This window comes from Microtus oregoni, unplaced genomic scaffold, assembly GCF_018167655.1.
Source record: "Microtus oregoni isolate MIOR12 unplaced genomic scaffold, Mior012 000012F_ref0000307, whole genome shotgun sequence".
NCBI classification, from domain to species: Eukaryota; Metazoa; Chordata; class Mammalia; order Rodentia; family Cricetidae; genus Microtus; species Microtus oregoni.
In genome coordinates, this window is record NW_024543071.1 from 13017045 (window position 1) to 13037262 (window position 20218).

The following is a 20218-nucleotide window of genomic DNA, read 5'->3' on the forward strand; positions in this document are numbered from 1 at the left end:
ATCTAGGTTTCAATTTCTAGTACCCACATGGAAGCTCACAACCAGATATCTCTAACTCCAGTCCAGGGGATCCAATATTCTCTTCTGACCTTTGAGGGTACCAGGCACCCGCATGGCACACAGACATTCAAGTAAAACACCTATAAGCAATAATTAACAACTGAATACATATACATATATAAATATATGTGTGTGTATGTATGTATGTAGTATAGTCAGAGAGAGAATTATCTCAAAGTTTACAATTATGGCAAGCAAAATTATTGTAATTAAAACATGGGACTATTTCGGTCTCATCTGGCCAGTCACATGCTCTACAAATCCCATTATTCTTCACCTGGGCCATGGAAGACTTGAGGCTATAAACTTCCAGTGAGCATCCTGAAGGCATAGGCCCTCCACATACCCAGTGTTTGCACGTGGTCTATACCAGTTGACAGACTACATGCATGGAAAAGTTGCCACACCAATCTGCAACCACGCCTCAGTGAGAAATCCCTTCCCACCGTCTTAGAAGGAAAAAGTTGGACTTCCTAAAGGTCTACTTGACAAGTATGCCTAACAGCATTATCTAGAGATCTAGATTTTGCCTAACGTGCAGAGAGGGAATGTGTGCTTTTATGCCTATCTTTCAGCAATTTATGTCACACAGCATCCTGAAAAGAAATCAAGAAGACACACATGTCCCTGTGCCACACAGTCAGAATTTATGCCGGAGTCTCTTTCTCTAGGTCCAGAGCTATTTCTGCCATACCATACCAGTATCCCATATTTTTAATTATATTGTTGTTCAGAAAATAACACGTGACATTTAGTAAGCTCTTACTCTGTGCTAAGTACTTCCGAAAAACAACCCGAAATCTTCTTAGTCAACACATACCTCATTGTCTGTGGACAGAAGAAGAGTTTAGATGTTGTTTATTTCTATGGCAAGTATTGAACAGTATTTTAGGTTAGATTCACATGGTGCCAACAGAACCTATGGGAGAATTCACTAAATAAAGGGAGTTGAAAGTATTCAAAACGGTAGCGCCTCCAGTTGGCTGGTACAGTCTAAAGGTCACTGATGTCCCTTGCACGGTTTAGTCTGATGGCACAGAGTCCTGGCTCGTGCGTTGGCATTAGTCACTAGTGAAATGCTTACAAGTGAGACCCGGATGCTTACCTCTCTCTAGCCCCATGATCTGATTCTTCAGGGTTTCCTTGTGCTGTTCGACTTCTGCCTTTTGGTCTTCGATCAGGTGCAGTTTCTTATGGATCTGTTCTCTGATTTTGTTAAGCTTCCCGATGTCAAGGCGCATCTGATGGACTTCCTCCTCTTTGGCCTGTATTAGTGAGAGAGAGTTAGCCAGGATGCTGAGCGAATAAAGAGCAAGTGACGAGACGATGGTGAACTTGGAGCCTATAAGGAGAGGATCTTTTTATGTCAGTGTAGAGTCGGTCCACAGAACGGAATCAAAATACACACATTGTGCAGTTTTGAAAGAAACTGAAGGCCTCTGTTCTATGAATAAAATATGTGGTGCATAAACTAAAAATAATGAAAAGGTTGATAAAAATCTGATGCTTTAAATTGCCATCTAATTATAAGCTCAAGCAAGAACACTGAGTAATATGCATACAAATATGTGAGCTCTGCATACAAATGCTGGGTTTGATTGGCAGTTTTCATTTACAAAGTGATCTCTCTGAGAAGGCTATTATCACTATAAAATATTTAAACATTATTTTGGACCCACAGGGTCATAGTAGCCCAGCTACATGTGCTAGGGAAAGCATTGCCCTTCCTAAAAGTGTGTTAGTCTCGAGGTGTGCAGACAGGTGCAAAGACAGCTGTGCAGATAGATGTGAAGACAGGTGCACAGACAGCTGTGCAGAAAGCTGTACAGACAGATGTGCAGAAAGCTGTGTAGACAGGTGCACAGGCAGCTGTGCAGATAGATGTGCAGACAGGTGCACAGACAGCTGTGCAGATAGATGTGCAGACAGGTGCACAGGCAGCTGTATAGATAGATGTGCAGGCAGATGCACAGGCAGCTGTGCAGATAGATGTGTAGACAAGTGCACAGACAGGTGTGCAGAAAGCTGTGCAGACAGTTAGACAGACAGGTGTGCAGACAGGTGCACAGACAGCTGTGCAGATAGGTGTGCAGACAGGTGCATAGACAGCTGTGGAGACAGATGTGCAGACAGGTGCACAGGCAGTTATGCAGATAGATGTGCAGACAGGTGCACAGGCAGCTATGCAGATAGACGTATAGACAGGTACACAGACAGGTGTGTAGAAAGCTGTTCAGACAGATGTGCAGACAGGTGTTCAGGGTAGCATGAGTAAGAAAATCTCCACAGTGACAAGAGGTATCAGAAAATAATTGTAGCTAAGGAAGTCTCCAGAATTCTGAACATTTTTATTTAAAATTAATTTGCTTTTTAAGCAATGCTATCATCAAGAGCTGGAGAGATGGCTCTGTGGTTAAAAGCATTTGGTGTTCATCCAAAGGACACAAGTTTGATTCCTAGCACCTGAATGATAACTCCAGTCCCAGGGAATCTAACGTCCTCTTCTAGTCCCTGTGGGAACCAGGCGTGCATGTGGTATACAGACATGTATGCAGGCAGGCAAAATATAACCATTTTAAGTTTAATTTTTTTTAATTTGCCATTTTAAATAATTAGAAAAATAGCTAGAAAGACAATTCACGGTTCTTCTGTAACCATCTTAACTCGAGAAGGGAGAGAGAAAATTACCAAAGTGTTATCTCTGGGTTATTGCTAGAAACACAATCCCATTAATTTAGGGATCTAGTACAATTCATCCATATTCACTGATGTCTCATTCATGTTACCAAAGGACAGAATTAGTGTAATCATATTTTATCATAATTTCACCTCAGGGGCTAATACATCACTCTGACTTAAATGGTCATCCCACGTCTGTGCCAACTTGCTACATGGCCATAAAGAACAAGCTTCAAGTCAACTCACTACAGACTCTTCTAAGTGTTCTAGAAAGTTCAGGCCAACTGAGCAGTTGTGCGGTGTCCTAACGATACAGCCATTAATCCAGATTCCATGGTTAAATCTCAGAAAAATCCTGGAAAAGTCTCCTCTTCGCCATATGCATTCAAAACAAAATCCATGGTGGAGGGGAGTTGTAGGGAGTATAGGGAGTGAGAGGGGGGTATGAGGGAGTGAGGTGTGTGTGTGTGTGTGTGTGTGTGTGTGTGTCCTCTTCAGATTCTCAAAAGAAACTCTAAGACAAAAAATATTCTGGCTCTCTATCCACATTATTCTTTGTAAACCATCTATTTTATGGCCAGTATCCAAATATAATAAAATATGGACGATGGGTTTTCTTTTCAGAACTGAAATGAAAAAATATAAAGCTCTCTGTCAATCATAACCGCATATGATACAGACCTTAGTGTCAAAAGAGGATCCAAAGTTCATTTGCAAGCGCTCTTTCACGAGGGAAGGGAGAACAGGAAAAACCACTTGAAATATGCATTGCATAGAACTAAAAAACCGTGATTCCACCGCAGTTTTGGAATGCCCAACAGAGCCGGTCTACGCCCCAGCTCTCCCTCTACCTTCTCCACACAAGCAGTGAAATCTAATGTGAGGTCTCTATTGTGCAGGTAGGGAAGGATCCTAGCTCTGGGCAACCGGTTACTCGCAGGGCTAATTAGAGAGAAACATCTGAGCTTGCTGGAGGAAGCATTTACATAAGCTTCTAAGCAGTTTTTACAAGTGAGAGAGGAAGTCCCCGCTTCTGGGCCTGAAGCGATCACTGCGGGCTTGCACCTGCCTCTCTGTGTCAAGGTTAGCTAGCAGAGCTACTACAGGGCTCCATTAGCAAAGGCAGACCCGCATTCACAGGTACTGAGGACGGAAGTGCTAAGGACCAGACGTGGCACACGGTATTTACTTTGAGCTCCAGGGCCTTCTGCTGGTTTTCCTGGGACAGCTGCTCGCAAGTCAAAGTGTGCTGTTCGTTCTCCTGCTGGAGTTTCGAATTCCGTATCTGAAACTGCTCCAACTCCTTCGCAGCTCTCTCGTTCAGTATCTGAAAGGTGGGGAGTGCAGGGTCTGGTTAGCGCCTTTTAATCTGATGACTGTGTCCGAGCATGCACACGGGAGGCCCCACAACCTCCTGGACTGTACCTACCACGGTCCTTTCCGTCTTGCAGAAAATTGTCTTTAGTCCCGGTGAAAGCTCTAACGCACTTAAATGTAACGAATGTTAAATGGCCAAGGAAACGATGCCTTCTAATGAATAACACAGTGAGCATGTTTTTTTCCCCCTGGGAGCTTTTGGAAAGTCTTGTTCACAGGTGGTGAATAAATATTTTAATACCTGTTTGCCGTTTGGCAGGCTTTGCATAGGCAACAATGTCTATAATCATTGCAAATGAGCTAGAGATTCAAATGGGTTGTGTCAGCTCTGGAGCTCTGAAGCTGCATCTTCAGAAGCAAATCCTGCATTAACATGCCTCCAACATTTTCCCTGAGCAGACCCACTTCCCACACATACTCAGAGACAATTCCCCTCTAATCCAACTTAAGTCGAGCCTGGGGGCCCAGCAGTAGAGTGGCTATGGGCTGTTCTGTGCAGGTGTGGTTTTAGAACAACAAAGGACTCTATCTGAAGAAGCTGTTTCTTCTGGGGAGACACTGAAGGCGAAGGATAATAAATGAGCTAAAGGAAGAAAGGGTCAACGAGGCTCCTTCTTCAAGTAAAGCTTCCCTGTATGTAACACAAAAGCTAGAAAGAGGCATCCAATTCTCTATCAATGGGGACTAAACAGAATGGAACCAGCTATGCTAAAGATGACATTTTGTCTTATATGGATCCTACCCCATTATACAAAAACCCTTGTTTTACCACGGTTTCAAAGCCTTTTTAATTTTTTCAAATTCGTGTTCAAAGAAGCCTCGTGGATTTTTTCCCCCTCCTGGAGACTGCACATTGTGCATTATCCATTTGAATTCTGGCTTTATGTAAAATTAATAAGGCACAAATGACAAAGAAATATATTCTAATATCCACTTTTTAAGTAGAAAGTGCATGTTCTTGGCAAGCCTTTAGAAACAACCTTCACAAAAAGAAAAATAATTTTAGGAAATGAGCCTTCAACGAAATGTATTGTTTCTCTAGTGAACGAGAAAAGAGGGTGGTTCGCATCTGTAATCTCGGTACTTGGAAGATTGGGTCAAAAAGGTTGTAAGTTTGAAGCCAGCCAGGCCTAAGTTGGGAGGGGCGGGGTGAGAAAAGACAGATTAGAACCATTAATGTCTGTATTATCTTAAATGGCCACAAGAAGGGAAGCATTAGAAAAATGACTATATTTAAAATGTATAAAGACAAAGAACGGCTTTCTCAACTGAAAATGAAACCTGTCAGTCACTCTATGGCATTGAGAATGAATGGTCCGTGGGCCACTGTGAGAGCTGTGATGCCAGAGGTGTCTGGCTGTGCCAGTACAGTCCCTACTGGCCACGCTGAGCCCCTGAAATGGCACTAGCACAAACAGAAGTTGAATTTTACATTATTAATAGATGTAAACTCTAATGTGTTTAATGGTTTATGGACACCACAGAACCATAACTACAGGGTGACTTCATAACCAACAGAATATGGCAAAGTGAGATAGAAGAAAGTACCCACTCTGTGGCTTCTTTCTCAGACGAAAGTATTACTTGCTTAGAATTTAAGAGACGGAGAAACAGCTGAGAAGAGGCCCGAGGGCTTTGGGGTATCAGTAACACTCTGTCTTCTAAGCAGACTGCATGTGAACAAGGTTTGATCACATGTTGGAAATACATGAATCTGCATACTTGTGACATATATGCTTGTCTATGTATACATTATTCATCCATGAAAGGTTTAAAAGAAACTAATGTAAAGGCAGGCATGATGATTAAAACCTCTCATCTCCACTACTCAGGAAACAAGGGGAGGAGGATGGCTAGCTCAAGATCAGAATGGGCAACTTGGGGAGACCCTGACTCAAATGAAAAGAGTTTGAAGGGTAGGATATAGTTCAGGGGTGGAGAGCTTGCTGGCACCTGTAAAATCCTATATTTGACCCCCAGAACTCAAAAAAGAAAAGGAAGGGAGAGAAAGACTATCTTTGAATACCATTGAGGGTTGGGAGCAAGAAAATAGTTAATAAATATTCCGTAAGACTCATTGGGACTGGCGAGGCCATGACTCAGGACTGTTCTTCCTGGCTGTTCTTTCAAGGACTCAAGCTGGATTCCCAGCACCCACACGGCAGCCCACAGCTGTCGGTAACTGCATACATGTGGTAGGTATACAGACATACATGCAAGTAAACACATGCACATAGAAAGATTTAATTTAAAAAAAAAAACAAAACAAAAAACGTTCAAAGCCCGGTTAGAGCAATAAGCAGCATGTTTCTGTCGTAGCTACTGAATTGCACCTACTTGGCAGGGAAATCACAAAAGTGTGGGCGTGGGCTGTAGTTCAGATGCCAGAGATTTGCCTGACATACAGGAAAGCCTGAACTCTCTCCCCAGCATCAAACAAACCACACGTGGTTGTGCCTGCCAGTAATCCTAGCTGAGCATCAGGAGGATCAGAGGTTCAAGGTCATTCTTAGCTTCACACTGAATTTGAGGTCAGCCTGGGCTGAAACCACCAGAAAGAGAGGAAGGGGGAGATAAGGGGGGGGGGGGAAGCACGGAGGAAGAGAAGAGGAGAGGCAGCCACTGACCTTCTGCTCCTTGAGCTGCTGTTCCAGGCGCTGGAGTTCCTCCTTGCTCTTCTGCAGGTACTGCTGCAAGGCCTTGATCTCTGTCTGCCTGCTGTCCATGTCCGTCTGGATCTGCTTGAGCTCTTTCTCCAGCTTTTCCTTCTTCCGAGACTCCCTGGACGCTTCATTCTGACGGTGCTGAATTTCTTGTTGGAACTGTGGGGAAGGGTAGGGAAATAAGAGGTGAGCGCTTGCAGTGGTGGATCTCCATCAGCCACGGGCTGCCCTAGCAGGATCTGGCTGTAGCGTGCTTCTTCTGCACAGGCCTCTGTGGAGCAGCCATGCTGGGCCCCGGGGTTCGGAGGTTCGGAAGTTAGGGACTGTTCTGTGTTGATTTTCAGGACCTTGACACCAAAAGGTACACCCTGGCTGTACACAGCAAATTCGCAGATGGTAATATAAAAATCAACCAAATGTAGCAGCGCGGAGCCCTAAAGATGCTAAATATATGCGTTAGGAGGGGCCTGCTACCGGAAATACGAAACTGTGTTACTTGATCCTGGGCATTGCTAAGCATGCTGGTTACAACTTGATGTTCAAAGTCTGTGAAAAGTCCTTTCCTTATCTCATGCTCAAAAATGTCATTTTCTTACAAGAGTCTACTCTTGTGATTTATCTTGGGAATTACAGAGAAGGTAGACGGATTCCTTGTTACTTGTCTGGGGCAAGGACACCTGTTTGAGCCTAAACCTTAACAGAGCCTCAGGGACTTCTCAGGCAAAAACGGGCTCAAGAAACGGGGCCAGGGAAAAGAGGCAGAACAGAGGACGCGAAGGGTCACGTGAGAGAGGATCTAGCTGGGAAGCCAGGCAGGAAGGACAGACCGCCCTCCAGAAGGCGCACGCAGTGAGCAGACCTGGTTGATAGTCTGTTCTGCTTCTTCCTTGGCGCGCTCGGTTTCCTGCTGCTGTTCAGTGGTCTGAGCTAGGTTCTCACGCAGCTTCACCACTTCTGACAGGAGCTGGTCACGCTCCTTTGTCACCTCTTCCTTGAACTTCAGTAAATCTCGGATGCTGAAAAGGAAAAACACAGGGATCTGGCTAAGTGGCCAGTTGTTCAGGGGTCCCCAAGCCCGGTCTTCCTAGGAGGTCAATGTGGCACACTGTTTGGGTGATAAGTGATACGAGTGGGGGCTGATTGTGGGTGTTTGCTGAAAGGAAGTGACAAAAAAAAAAAAAGTACAGTAAGATTCTTTTATGTTTTAGTAAAATATAGCGTCTATTCCGCTGTGTCTGGTGTGTGCGTGTGTTCGTGTTCTACAGACACTTCTAGAAAGACAGATACTAATCATGTTACCAATTATCTCTGTGAATCATGATTTAGGGTGAAAAAAATCGGAGGGATGGGTTCTTCAGTAGCTGTGTTACTAGGATCTGTTACAATAAGACCATATTGTTATTGTCAGCTCCTATAATAAGCGCTGAGGAGATGTCAATTTAGGAAATTATTTATCTAACATATCCACTGGGGGGCTAGGATGACAACTAAATGTCTAAAATAAAGCATAAATATAACCAAATAATACGCATCGCCAATTTTCTTTCTATTCACCCAAAAAAATCAGCTTCTCCCAAGGGGCAGCCCACAGAAAATGTTCCCCAAAACAAACTTTAAAATGAGGCATGCTGCTGGATTCTGGAGAGATGTGATAATATTCATCGATTTGAATTGTAAACTAAATAGCTTCACATTACAAAATCCATTCCATCTGACTCGCCATGACTTTCTGCAGAACTGGTGCTTGCCGGCTGTGAAGCCCCGTGTCCGGTGGGACTTTTGTGGCACAGGAAACTCAGAGGGAGACCGCAGACGCTAAGAAAACACCCCGTGGAGTCCTGGAGCTGACAGTCATCAAGCATTTGACAGTGCTCACTTGCCGGCACCCTTGATGGAACATAAATGTTTAATAAGGAACATTCCAGTCCCTGCCCAACTGCATCTGCTGAAATGAAACCTCAACTCGAGGGTTGATTTGAAGAGAGACCCACAACTGAGCACACTGTTGAGGCTCAACTACAAACTGCACCTGCTCCGCCCATTCTGCTCCTCGCCCTGCTCCGCCCATTCTCCTCCTCGCCCTGCTCCGCCCATCTTGCCCTGCTCCGCCCATTCTCCTCTTCGCCCACCCTCTTCCCCTTGTTAACGTGATTCCTGTCTGGATCAGCTCTCTCACGTGGCTCATGATTAGTTCTCCTACCAGGAGTTCAACATTACAGAGACCGTGTTTGGTTTTCTGATTTCCTCTCTCGATGCCTCTAAATACAACATCCTTCAAAGTTGGATCAATAGAGCAAGAAAATACAAGAAACTGAAAGAGCAACATTAGGTTTGGCTAAGAATGCCCAAGGAATTGAAGAAGACACCAGAAAATGGAAAGCTCTCCGATGCTCCTTGGGTAGGTAGAATTAACATAGTAAATATGGCAATTTTCCCAAAAGCAATCTACAGATTCATTGCAATGCCCATTAAAATCCCAGCAAAATTCTTTACAGACCTCGAAAGAACGGTACTCAACTTCATATGGAAAAACAAAAAACCCAAAATAGCAAAAAAAAAAAAAAAAAAATTCTGTACAACAAAGGAAATTTTAGAGGCATCACAATCTCTGACTTCTAACTCTACTATAGATTTACAGTAATGAAAACAACTGGTATTGACATAAAAAACAGACAGGAGGACCAATGGAATTGAATCGAAGACCTGGATATCAATCCACACACCTGATCTTTGACAAAGAAGCTAAAAATATAAGATGGAAATAAAGCATATTTGACAAATGGTGCTGGCATAACTGAATATTAACATGTAGCAGAATGCAAATAGATCCATATCTATCTCCATGCACAAAACTCAAGTCCAAATGGATCAAAGACCTCAACATAAATCCAACCACACAGAACCTCATAGAAGAGAAAGTGGGAAGTACACTTGAAGGCATTAGTACAGGAAACCACTTTCTAAACATAACCCCAGTAGCACAGACACTGAAAGCAACAACTAATAAATGGGACCTCCTGAAACTGAAGCTTCTGTAAACAAAAGGACACAATTGACAAGACAAAATGGTAGCCTACAGATTGGGAAAAGATCTTCACCAACTCCACATTGGACAGAGGACTGATTTCCAAAATATGCAAGGAACTTAAGAAACCTCACACCAAAAGAACAAACAATCCAATAAAAAAAAAATAGAATACAGACCTAAACAGAGAACTCTCAATAGTCGAATCTTAAGTGGCTAAAAGACACTTAAGGAAATGGTCAACCTCCTTAGTCATCAGGGAAATGCAAATCAAAACAACTCTGAGATTCCATTTTACAGCTATCAGAATGACCAAACATATACACTGATGACAGCTTAGGCTGGCAAGGATGTAGGGTAAAGGGGAATGCTCCTCCATTGATGGTGGGAGTGCGAACTTGTACAGCTGCTTTAGAAATCAGTATGGCAATTTCTCATAAAATTAGGAAACAATCTACCCCAAGACCCAGCAATTTCACTGTTGGGTATATACCCAAAGGACACTCAATCATACCACAAGGACGTGCGCTCAACTATGTTCATAGCAGCATTATTTGCAATGGCCAGAACCTAGAAACAACCTAAATGTCTCTCAACCAAAGAGTAGATAAAGGAGATGTGGTGCATTTACACAATGGAGTACTGCACAGCAGAGAAAAAAAAATAATGACAGCTTGAAATTTGCGGGAAAATGATTGGATCTAGAAAAAGCCATATTGAGAAAATTAACCCAGATCCAGAATGACAAATATAATATGTACTCACTCATAAGTGGCTTCTAAACATAAAGCAAAGAAAAACCAACCTACAGTCCACAACCCCAGAGAACCTAGACAACAAAGAGAACCCTAAGAGAGACATACATGGATCTACATAGGAAGGAGGAAAAGACAGGATCTCCTGAGTAAACTGGGAGCATAGGGGTCATTGGAGAGGGGAGAAAGGGGAAATGGGAGAGAGGAGGAAGGGAGGGGAGAAAATGTGTAGCTCAATAAAAACAATTTAAAAAACAAGAATGCCCAAGGAGGTGCACACCTGCCCCTGGTGTGGGGCACTGTGTGCCCTGCACTGTTCTAGCTAGACTCTGGCAAGGCTTAGAAAGTTCTGTTCCTTCAGGAGCTTTCAGCTCGAGTGGGTGAGCTTGTCAGAACTTGCTTTTCTGTTGCTAAGACCATGACCAAAGGCAACTTGGGGACGGAAACCTCTTAGGCCCATCATGAAGGGAAGTCAGGGCAAGATCTCAAGGCAGGACACTGGACACAGAAACTGCAGCAGAGACCGCAGAGGGGTGCTGCTTACTAGCTTGTTCAGCATGGCTTGCTCAGGCTGCCTTCTTATACAACCCAGGACCACCAGCCCATGGGCGGCACCACCCACAGTGGCCTGGGCCCTCCCACATCAACCATTCATCAAGAAAATGCCCCAGAGACTTGCCTACTGGAAATTGGAAGGAAACATTTTCTCAGCTGAAGTTCCCAGATGACTTAGTTTGTGTGGGGGTGGGGGAGAAACAAACTCATTAGCACAGAAGCCTGTTAGACCTTTTAGTATGATGTAACCACGGCCATACTGGAAGTACATGTTGATTCTGAAGAAACAGAAAATACAGCAATTCTGCCTACCTGGTCACTGGCATCTGGAGTTGGAGAGGAGATGGAACAGAAATTCTGATTGTAACAAAGTGTGTTCCCCGTGGGTTTAAGGTTGAAAGGACTTTGCCAGGGGAAGAATGGAGAAAAGGCATTGTGGGCATGGGGGGGGGGGGCAATGCTTGTGCAAAGGTGGGAGTTATAAGCCATGACTGGGGGATGGCTAGGCATGAGGCTAGACAGGCAAACTACCCCAGATATTTGAAAGGCTCTGCACGAGATGTTCAGGAATCGGTGCTTTATCCTTTGAGTATGGATAACCCAGCAGGGACAGGGACAGGTGATGTGTGCTTCAGAAACATACCTCAGGTTGCAATGGTGGATATAGAGGGAGGTATCTTGCTGTATACAGGGAGGCCAATTAGAAAGCAGAGAACAGGGGTGCAGGCCAGGCAGCAGCACCAGCCACAGGAAGTCAAACCAAGAAGACAAAGATTGAGGGATGAAGGAGTGGCAGGGTGAAGAGCAAGTCAATCCTGCCTGGAACCTGAGCAGGTAGGAAAGACGATGATGGGATTAGTTGTGGAGGGTAGGTAAGAGCTGCTGGGATGGGGCAGAGAGGCCAAAGTTCCATTCAACACCAGCTTAAGAGAGACCACTGCATTCTAAACACGCATCCTTACACCGCAGATAAGTGTAGCTCGCACCCCTCACCAAAGATACTTTTTTTTGTAGCAGACAGAGACCAGTACAGAAAGACACAAGTGGTCAAAATGCAGACAGCAACTGGCCGTGGGATGTCCAACCCCAACTGACACATCTACAATGCAACTCTAGACTGAAAGCCCAAGGAAACTTGCAGAAGAGCCAAAGGATGAGGATATCTGCTTCAAGACAGTGTCTTCTGTTTAAGGTAGGGTCACACCCAGGAATTATCAACAGTATGTTTGCCTAAACAAGATCTGAAAAAAATGGCAGCACCAGTAGGCGTGCCAACATGGATGGGGAAAATCTCACAAGGCCCCAGCCCTAGATGAAGAGCTACAGGGGGTCGGGGGATGCTGAGACAGGGAAAATCGTCTTCTCCCCAAGAACAAACCCCTTGATAGGTTATCCAAGGCCAAATGGTCAGCGCTAAACACATCTACCTATGAGCAACACTAAATGAACTCAGCAGGTTGCATTTATAAATTGTGTGCCTGTGTGCACGCATGTGTGTATGTGTAACATCAATAATTAAAGACTAAAAAGTCAAAATAACAGAAAGGTAAACCTAAAACTCCTACTCACTCAGAAACTGTAGTAGGGTTTCTTCTAGAGAAAGATGTAATGTAATCTTCAGGTAAGACAAAGAGAGTCTTTAAAAGAAGAGGTAGGGGCTGGAGATATAGATTAGGGGATATGAGAGCTGGCTGATCTACTAGAAGACCCAGGTCTGAGTCCCAGCACCCACATGGTGACCCACAACCACCACAATGTAACTCCATTCCCAGGGGATCCAATGTCACGCTCTGGATTCCATGGGTACCAGGCATGCAAGTGGTGAACAGACATCCGTGGAGACAAAGAAGCTATACATATAAATTTTTTAATAATTTACTTTAATTTTATGTTTATTGGTATGAAGCTGTCAGGTCCCAGGGAAATGGCGTTACAGACAGTTGTGAGCTACTTTGTTGGTCCTGGGAATTGAACCCAGGTCCTCTGGAAGAACAGCGCGTGCTTAACTATTGAGCCATCTCTCGACTTTACAAATAAAATTTTTAAAACAAATAAATCTTTAAAAACTAAAAACAGGGCTAGACAGAAAACAGTTTTTAGGAACCCCGAAAAGGGAAATTTTGCAAAACAGAGAACCTTTTAAAGAGGTGCAGTCCAACCACAGGCTTACGGGGCCAGCCTGCACCAGGCCGCTGCACTCTGAAAGGGCCCTGCAGAGGCAAGGTCACACACTCTCAGCAAGGCTTTGACCTACTTGCTATCCTGGTCCATGGACAGTCCAGACCCCTGCTCAACTAGTTTGGTCAGGTTCACTATCTCCTCTTTCAGGGCAAGAATCGTCTCCTTGGCCTTCTGCTCCTTATCGTATGCCGAGTCCACCATCTTCCAGGCCTTTTCAATTTCCTGATGGGCCAGAGAGTTTCAGTGAGAAATAACAAATGGGATTCTAGATACGAGCTAAACCAGCACCAAGAACGGCACTATGACTACGGTGTGACCGTCACTATGGGGAAAGAAGAGTGTGCATTGTATGGTACATGGGAATTTGGACTAACTAAACTGTTCGCTGTGAGTGGTCAGGAAGAGGACACTAGTCCAAGGAGTGTTTTTCCTGAGTGTGGCTGCAAAGTTTTACTGAGGCAGAAATACTTCTGAAAAATTGACAAATTTTAAAATTTTTAAATGAAAGCTTATATGCTTAACAGATTCTTAAAATAGTTCTCTTCCATAAGAGATGATCATAGATGCAATCCTTAAATTAATAGATTGAAAGTAACTCTTGATAGTTTTGCAAATAAAACAAATATATTTTAGGCAAGCAGAGGAATCGGAGTTTGAGGAAGATCCGGGCTACATAGCAAGTTCAAGACCAGCCTGAAAATATTTATATACATACACACATACAAATATGTACGCACACTTATATAACAAACATACACACAACCACACTGTGTGTGTGTTGTCCTCATCTCTCAGGTGAGTGCCCATCCCACAAGGTCACTTTTCTTTGCTGACACTATAATGTGCACAGCAATCTTAGCAATTCCCAAGCCCAGATCCTCATCCAGTGCACATTAAACAAGCACTCTACCTCAGCCCTTGGCTGTTTCTAAGAGAAGAAATCTCACTGTGTGCCTCAGGCTGGCCTGTTTTCTTATTAACGAATGCTCATGCTCATGGGGGAAAATAAAACCCGTAGCAGGGAACGGAACTGTGACTTCATTACTGATGTGAAACGCAGTGTGGAATATTTACACACACACTCAAAGGTGAATTAGCATTGTGAGAATAAAGGAACACCATAAGCATTTGTCTGCAATAACTTTGAGTTTGTCCTGCCACTGACCTGTCTTGAAACATTTTAGTCAAGTAAAATTTGGGCCCTTTATATAAATAAAAGCCTATAAAGTTTCGGTGAAAATACTTAGCTTTTATGTTGACAAGGGATAAAGTGGTTGTAAGGGAATAAATCTAAGCTTGCTCTGATAGCACACAGAGAGTTCTCTCGTGTAACCACAGCACATCCCTTCGTGACTCAGTGGAAAATGTCAACTTGTGGGCTCTGTCCTGACGGAGCAGCCACATGCACACCTGGGCAACACAAGTGAAGGCTATCTAAATGAGAATATGATTACGGTTTTAGCCAAACCAATTTTGCCAATTAGATTTTCATCCATTTGTAACTTTTATCTCCAGCGCTAAAGTTTATAATAAGGAGTGTTTTTCCAATTATAAAATGAATTAGAGTTTTCTTATATTACTTTTCCATCAAGAAGAAAATGGCAGTAGCGGAAAGAACCATGCTAGCGGAGAGCAATTTCTAAGAAAATGGGTCAGTCATGTCTTGTACTGGTCTTGGAAGTTAATTTGAATCGGATGACATCTGATTGCGTGCTATCAAGGGAATTACCTAAAACATTCATGAATTATTTCCCAGAGCTAGAGATTTAATTGTGAATTAATATATCTCAACCTCTTATGTCTTTGAGATCAACAGGGAACATTAATGTTTTATCTTCAAGATAATGCAATATACTTAAGGATGAAAAACACAGTGTGGAAACAAAACAAACTTCCTCCAGATTTCACAGACCAAATCTCTGGTTCTCCTAAAAGAACGTTTGGAGAGAAGTAAATAAATAAATAAACAAGGAAAAGGACACTGGGAAGAATGAGCATGAACATGAAAATCACTCCCTGAGAACTCACAAAACAATCGCTCCTGGAGCAGAAGAAAGAGGAGAAATGTAAAAATATTCTTTTAACCAGAGCAGGGCTAGGGTGATAGCTTGCCACGAAAACACAATGACCTAAATTGTGGTCTCATCCTACTGGCGGCACAAACTTCGATCCCAGTGTGAGGAAGGCAGAGGTGATGGAAGCCATGGGGCCAACCCAAGCAGTCAGTCTAGTCTAATCTGGAAGCACCAGGCTGGTGAGAAGCCCTGCCATTCTAAACAAGGTGGGCAACATCTGAGAAACAACTGTAAGTCTCTGGCCTCCACATGAGCACACACACACACACACACACACACACACACACACACAGTCAGATGTATCCTCATCAACAGAACATTCCGAGAGCCCCAATACTGCATTTTATATCTAAGTCTTTCGGCTAACCCTTTATTTTCCAGAAACTCATCAGTAAAATGAAGTTCTCCATTCGTTTTCAGCATGGTAAGCCTCACCAGGGACAATGACTTTCTCTCTAAGTGAATACTCTTCCCTAGGCTTAATGAATATCTACATTATGTAAATTTTGACCTAATAACTCATGTCTTACCAGTCAGAGAGCTGTCAATGTAATGGACAGGTGGCATTTGAAAGTCAAGCTCATCTGCTCCTAGATCACTGACCTTCTTGAGAGACGCGATGGTGGTCTGGTCATCCTGAGAAAGCTTCAGGGCGGTGGCCACCTTGGCGGAGTTCACCACAATCTCTGCATTCAGCTCTCTGCATTTGGCCATGAGACGCTTCTCATTGTGGTAAGACTTTCTCATGATACTGTGAAGTTTCTCATATTCAACCCTGAATTTTTCCAGACTTTTGTCTCCTGAAAGCTCATTGAGAACCTCCTGAAAGTCTCTTTCAATTTCTTCAAACACAGTTTCCTCCAGCACGAGTTTTTCATCCTTTTCCTGAGAACAAGAGCAAGGGTGTTACCCTATTACTGTCATGAAATGGCTGCTGGTACCCCAGAGTGATAACCCCTCACACACACAAAACCAAAGCCACCAGCCAGCAGAAACATTGAGACTATATGTTGAGAAGTTTTCATCCTCCTCCTCTGATGTAATTATATAGTACATATGCATACATATATGGCATTATAATTAGTTGATATGAGGTCATGCCCAAGAAAGATAAGCCTTAACTTCAATAAGATAAGCATCCTTAGCAGATTTGAGCAAAGACAGAGAGAGTGTAAAGACAGCTTGCACTGACTTGGTTACAATCCAAGGAAGGCTAAACATTGTCAGCTACTTCCAGAGACTAGGAAGAGACAGGGGAAGATTTCACTCAGGGTCTCAAAGGGAGCATGACTTGCCAACATCTTGACTTTAGACTTCCAGCACTGAGATCTGGGAGACAAAAGATTTCTACTGTTTGAAGTCACCCAGTTTGGGGCACTTTGTTATGGCTGCTCTCTCAAATGAACAACTACTTATTAAGTACAGCATAGCAGCACTAATAATGATAAAGGTATGGTTAATGCATTCATTCATTCATTCAACGAATGTTTATTCAGCACCCTCGATAAGACAGTTGTGGGGTGAAGCCTATAAAGGCAACCGAGGTAAGGCACAAATGGTCCACCCGCAGGGTATTTCTGTTTCACTGTAACTGGTAGAGTCTGCCCTGTAGTAACAGAAATATTCAATCCCTGCCATCAAATGCATTCTATGTTCTTCAAGAACACATAACAAGACTTACTCCCAGCAGTGAGAATAAAGCACATTTCATGAAAGAAGTGGTACTCGAGCCTCTTGAAGGAAGAAAAGCCTTCTCACGGTGGCTCTAGGGAAAAGATCAGTCCCAGCAGATGGCAATGCCTGAGGCGGAGCTCACAGCCACACAAGTGCCCGACATGCCCACATATAAGAAGGATGGCAAGGAGAAGAGACAGGCTGGGAGGTGGAATGACGCGCTAAGGCATATGGATTCGTGTTCTGGCAGCTGCAAAGACCCACCCTGTTGTCCTCTTGTTTAGTTGTTGCTTCCTTTTAAGCTATGACTATCCTAGTCAGCAACCACAGCTCCTCTCCTACCAGAGGTGGTTCAGCTGCAACAGTCGTAGCCTGGGGGAATTTTGTTCCCTCAGGTACCAACTCTTTCCAAGTTATTAAGAGAACTTATCTAAACCTCTGTCCCTCTAAAGAACTCAAGATTCAAAGGTTAAGGTAGAATTCTGCTCCCCAGAGAGACTGAATAGCAAGCAGCTCACCTAGCTCACCTAGCTCACCTCCTGAGACTCCCAAGAAGTTCTCATTGCCCCTCCTTAAAAACCCTTCTCCACCTGGCTCCTCCCTACAACTTCCTGACAGCTAGATTTTTGACACAGCCTCCTGACCGCAGGTGAATTTTATTTAATAAAACACATCTTTGCACCGTTAAACAAATATTCCAGAGCATAAACAAATGTAACACACCTTAAAATAACATTTTACCACACACCCCAAACTTCTAAGGGTAGATGCAGCTTGCAAGCTTTATTTAGCTTTTCACACTATGCTCAGATAGTCGACACAAAAAGGGCGTAACGTCCACTGCCCACTGCTCATCAAAGAAACCAAATGGGGTAATCTTTCATCTCAATAATAATAAAATTCTAATCCACCCTGAAGATCCTAAGTAGCCTTGTTTGCCTCTTCTCTCAATGGGCATAGTTTGCGCAGTATGAGGAAGATTTATATATAGTCATAGTTTAAAAAAGAAAGGAAAAATGTGTACAGTTAATTAAATCCCTAAACGTAACGCTCAAGACAAACACTATGTTTAGAGATTTAAACGTGGAGCCTGCAACACTTGGCTTAACAGCTTTAGTACTGCTTTAAACCCAACAGAGGTTTCCTTACTAAAAGCAGATTATTGCATGGAACACAACTCAGCAAATGCTTGAAGGAGGAAAAGCCGTATTTAGCAAATGTGGTGCTATCGTGGCTCCATCTCACTGACGCAAGACCCGAGTCATCAACACCAGTTCATCACAACAGTGTCTGTGCTCTAACCTTGAGAGTAGTGTGAATGTCAGCATTTGACCAGCGGCCCTAATGCTGATTCTTTTGCACCCAGGTTCTCCCCTGTATGCCTGCAGTTAGTATAGGAATGGAGAAATATCAAAGAAACATTCTAAAGAGACTTTTTATAAACAAAAGAGATGTATTTTCATGTTGCCATTTCAAAAAGTATTCTATTCAAGGCAAAAGAAAAATAGTCTCTTAGCTCTGACCTATGGGCAGTTGGTATCTTCTACATTGTGGCCAAGCGTGATGGAGCATACTTCTGAAGGATACCAACATGAAGAGACCAGATCGGAGGAACTGTGACATTCCATCATTCGCCTACAGAGGGTCTGCCGTGTGTCAGGCAGTGCCCTGGGGTCTGAGGCACAGTCCTTGTAAGGAGGAGAGAGCATTTAGCATTTGTGAAGAATAAAGAGCAATGAAATACAACAGAGACAATGAGTGGAGGAGGAAACCCTCAAAGCAAACAACGGAGGGTAGCAATGGGAGCTGGCAGGAGCAAGAGGAAAGGATGGGAAGCAAGGAGAGAGGAAAGAGACTAGGTGGTGGGGAGCAGTGATGTAGCCACAGGCTCATGGGTGTCATGAGAGGACAGTAATGACACCTGGGAGTGGGACCACTGTGGGGGACCAGGAGTCATAAAGAGCCGTTAACCATGAGAAGGTTACAAAGGAAGACCAGGCATGGAGGAGATGGAGGGAGAGTGGGTGCAGAGGCACAGAGAACACAGAAGAAATAGGGCAAGGCACGGAAGCGGCTAGGAGATTCTGGGACCAGGGCCGGCTTCACAGATGGAGGCCCATCCAGTCACACGGGATCCAGAAGACTCCTACTTTGGCTAAATTCTCTGCTGTCATGTCTTAAAATTCTTAATAATCTTAACAGAAAGCTTTTCACTTTACTCTGGGTCTCACAAATTAAGCAGCTGATTCTGGCTGGGAAATTGTGTAATAGGTAAGGTGGAGGTGGGTCCTGATAGATCGAAGGGGAATTTAAGATCAGGAAAGATGAGGACTCTGAATGTCGAGTGATGGCAAGGATGTAGGGCCATTGAGGTTATAAATGAGAGGAGTAATGGACAGACAGGTTACTGAAGGGTGCAGAAATGAACCCTCATCAGTGAGGCTGGAGATGAAGTGTCCTATAATGTAGGTGAGAGACGGAGGCTGCGAGACGTTAACACACGGTCAATGAGAACACAGGGCAGTGGTGATGGACTCAAGGACCTTGATGGAAGTGTATAACAGCTGGGGGAATCAGTGTGTGACAGGTGGACGCGTTAGTGAGCAGGGTGACAATACTGATGTGGATGAGACATTTTCGATAGCCTCTCTATGCTAACACCTGCAGTTCAGACTGTAGGGTGCGAGTTGCGGTCTGGGAATTTATGAAGGAGCGAGGAGTGGGACAGAGCCAAATGAGAGAAGCGCGAGGGTGCAGACAGCGAGGGTGCTGGTGAGGGGGGCCAGAATTAGTGAATGTAACAAAGGATGAGTTCCAGTAAGAGAGAGATGACAGAGGTCGAAGCGAAGAAGCAGCAGAGGGGGGCTGACTCCTGACCTCCGTCATCCTGACGCTCTTTGAAGGCGGCCGCAAAGGCTGCCGTGGAGATCAGAAAACTGGGCTGGAGTCTGGAGAAAAGGGGCTGTGCACTGCCCCCAGTGTCTAAAAGGGCGACACGCTTTTTTTTTTTTTTTGATCGCCAGCCGGGCGCCGAAAGCCGGCGCTCGGCGCGTCTTCGGTCGCCAGGCAACCGCCACGCCCCCGGCCGCTGAAGCAAGGCAGACGTTCGAAGGGGGCGGAGCCCCGTAGGTCGGTTCGTGGGCAGTGATCTGCAGAGAAATTTGCAAATTTATT

At 44.1% G+C, this 20218-nt stretch overlaps 1 protein-coding gene across 1 annotated transcript in view; it reads right to left on the minus strand.

Annotated features, from left to right (window-relative positions):
• Window positions 1–17157, minus strand: part of Cfap58 (cilia and flagella associated protein 58) — a 114706-nt gene extending 97549 nt beyond the window's left edge. The window contains exons 1-7 of the mRNA XM_041661291.1: window positions 17052–17157; window positions 15974–16255; window positions 13369–13517; window positions 7639–7795; window positions 6744–6938; window positions 3929–4066; window positions 1166–1325 (exon numbers count right to left, since the gene is read on the minus strand). Coding sequence (XP_041517225.1) covers window positions 1166–1325; window positions 3929–4066; window positions 6744–6938; window positions 7639–7795; window positions 13369–13517; window positions 15974–16255; window positions 17052–17081 — 1111 coding nt within the window. The 5' untranslated portion in view covers window positions 17082–17157. The remainder of the gene's footprint in view (window positions 1–1165; window positions 1326–3928; window positions 4067–6743; window positions 6939–7638; window positions 7796–13368; window positions 13518–15973; window positions 16256–17051) is intronic.
• Window positions 17158–20218: the final 3061 nt, after the last annotated feature.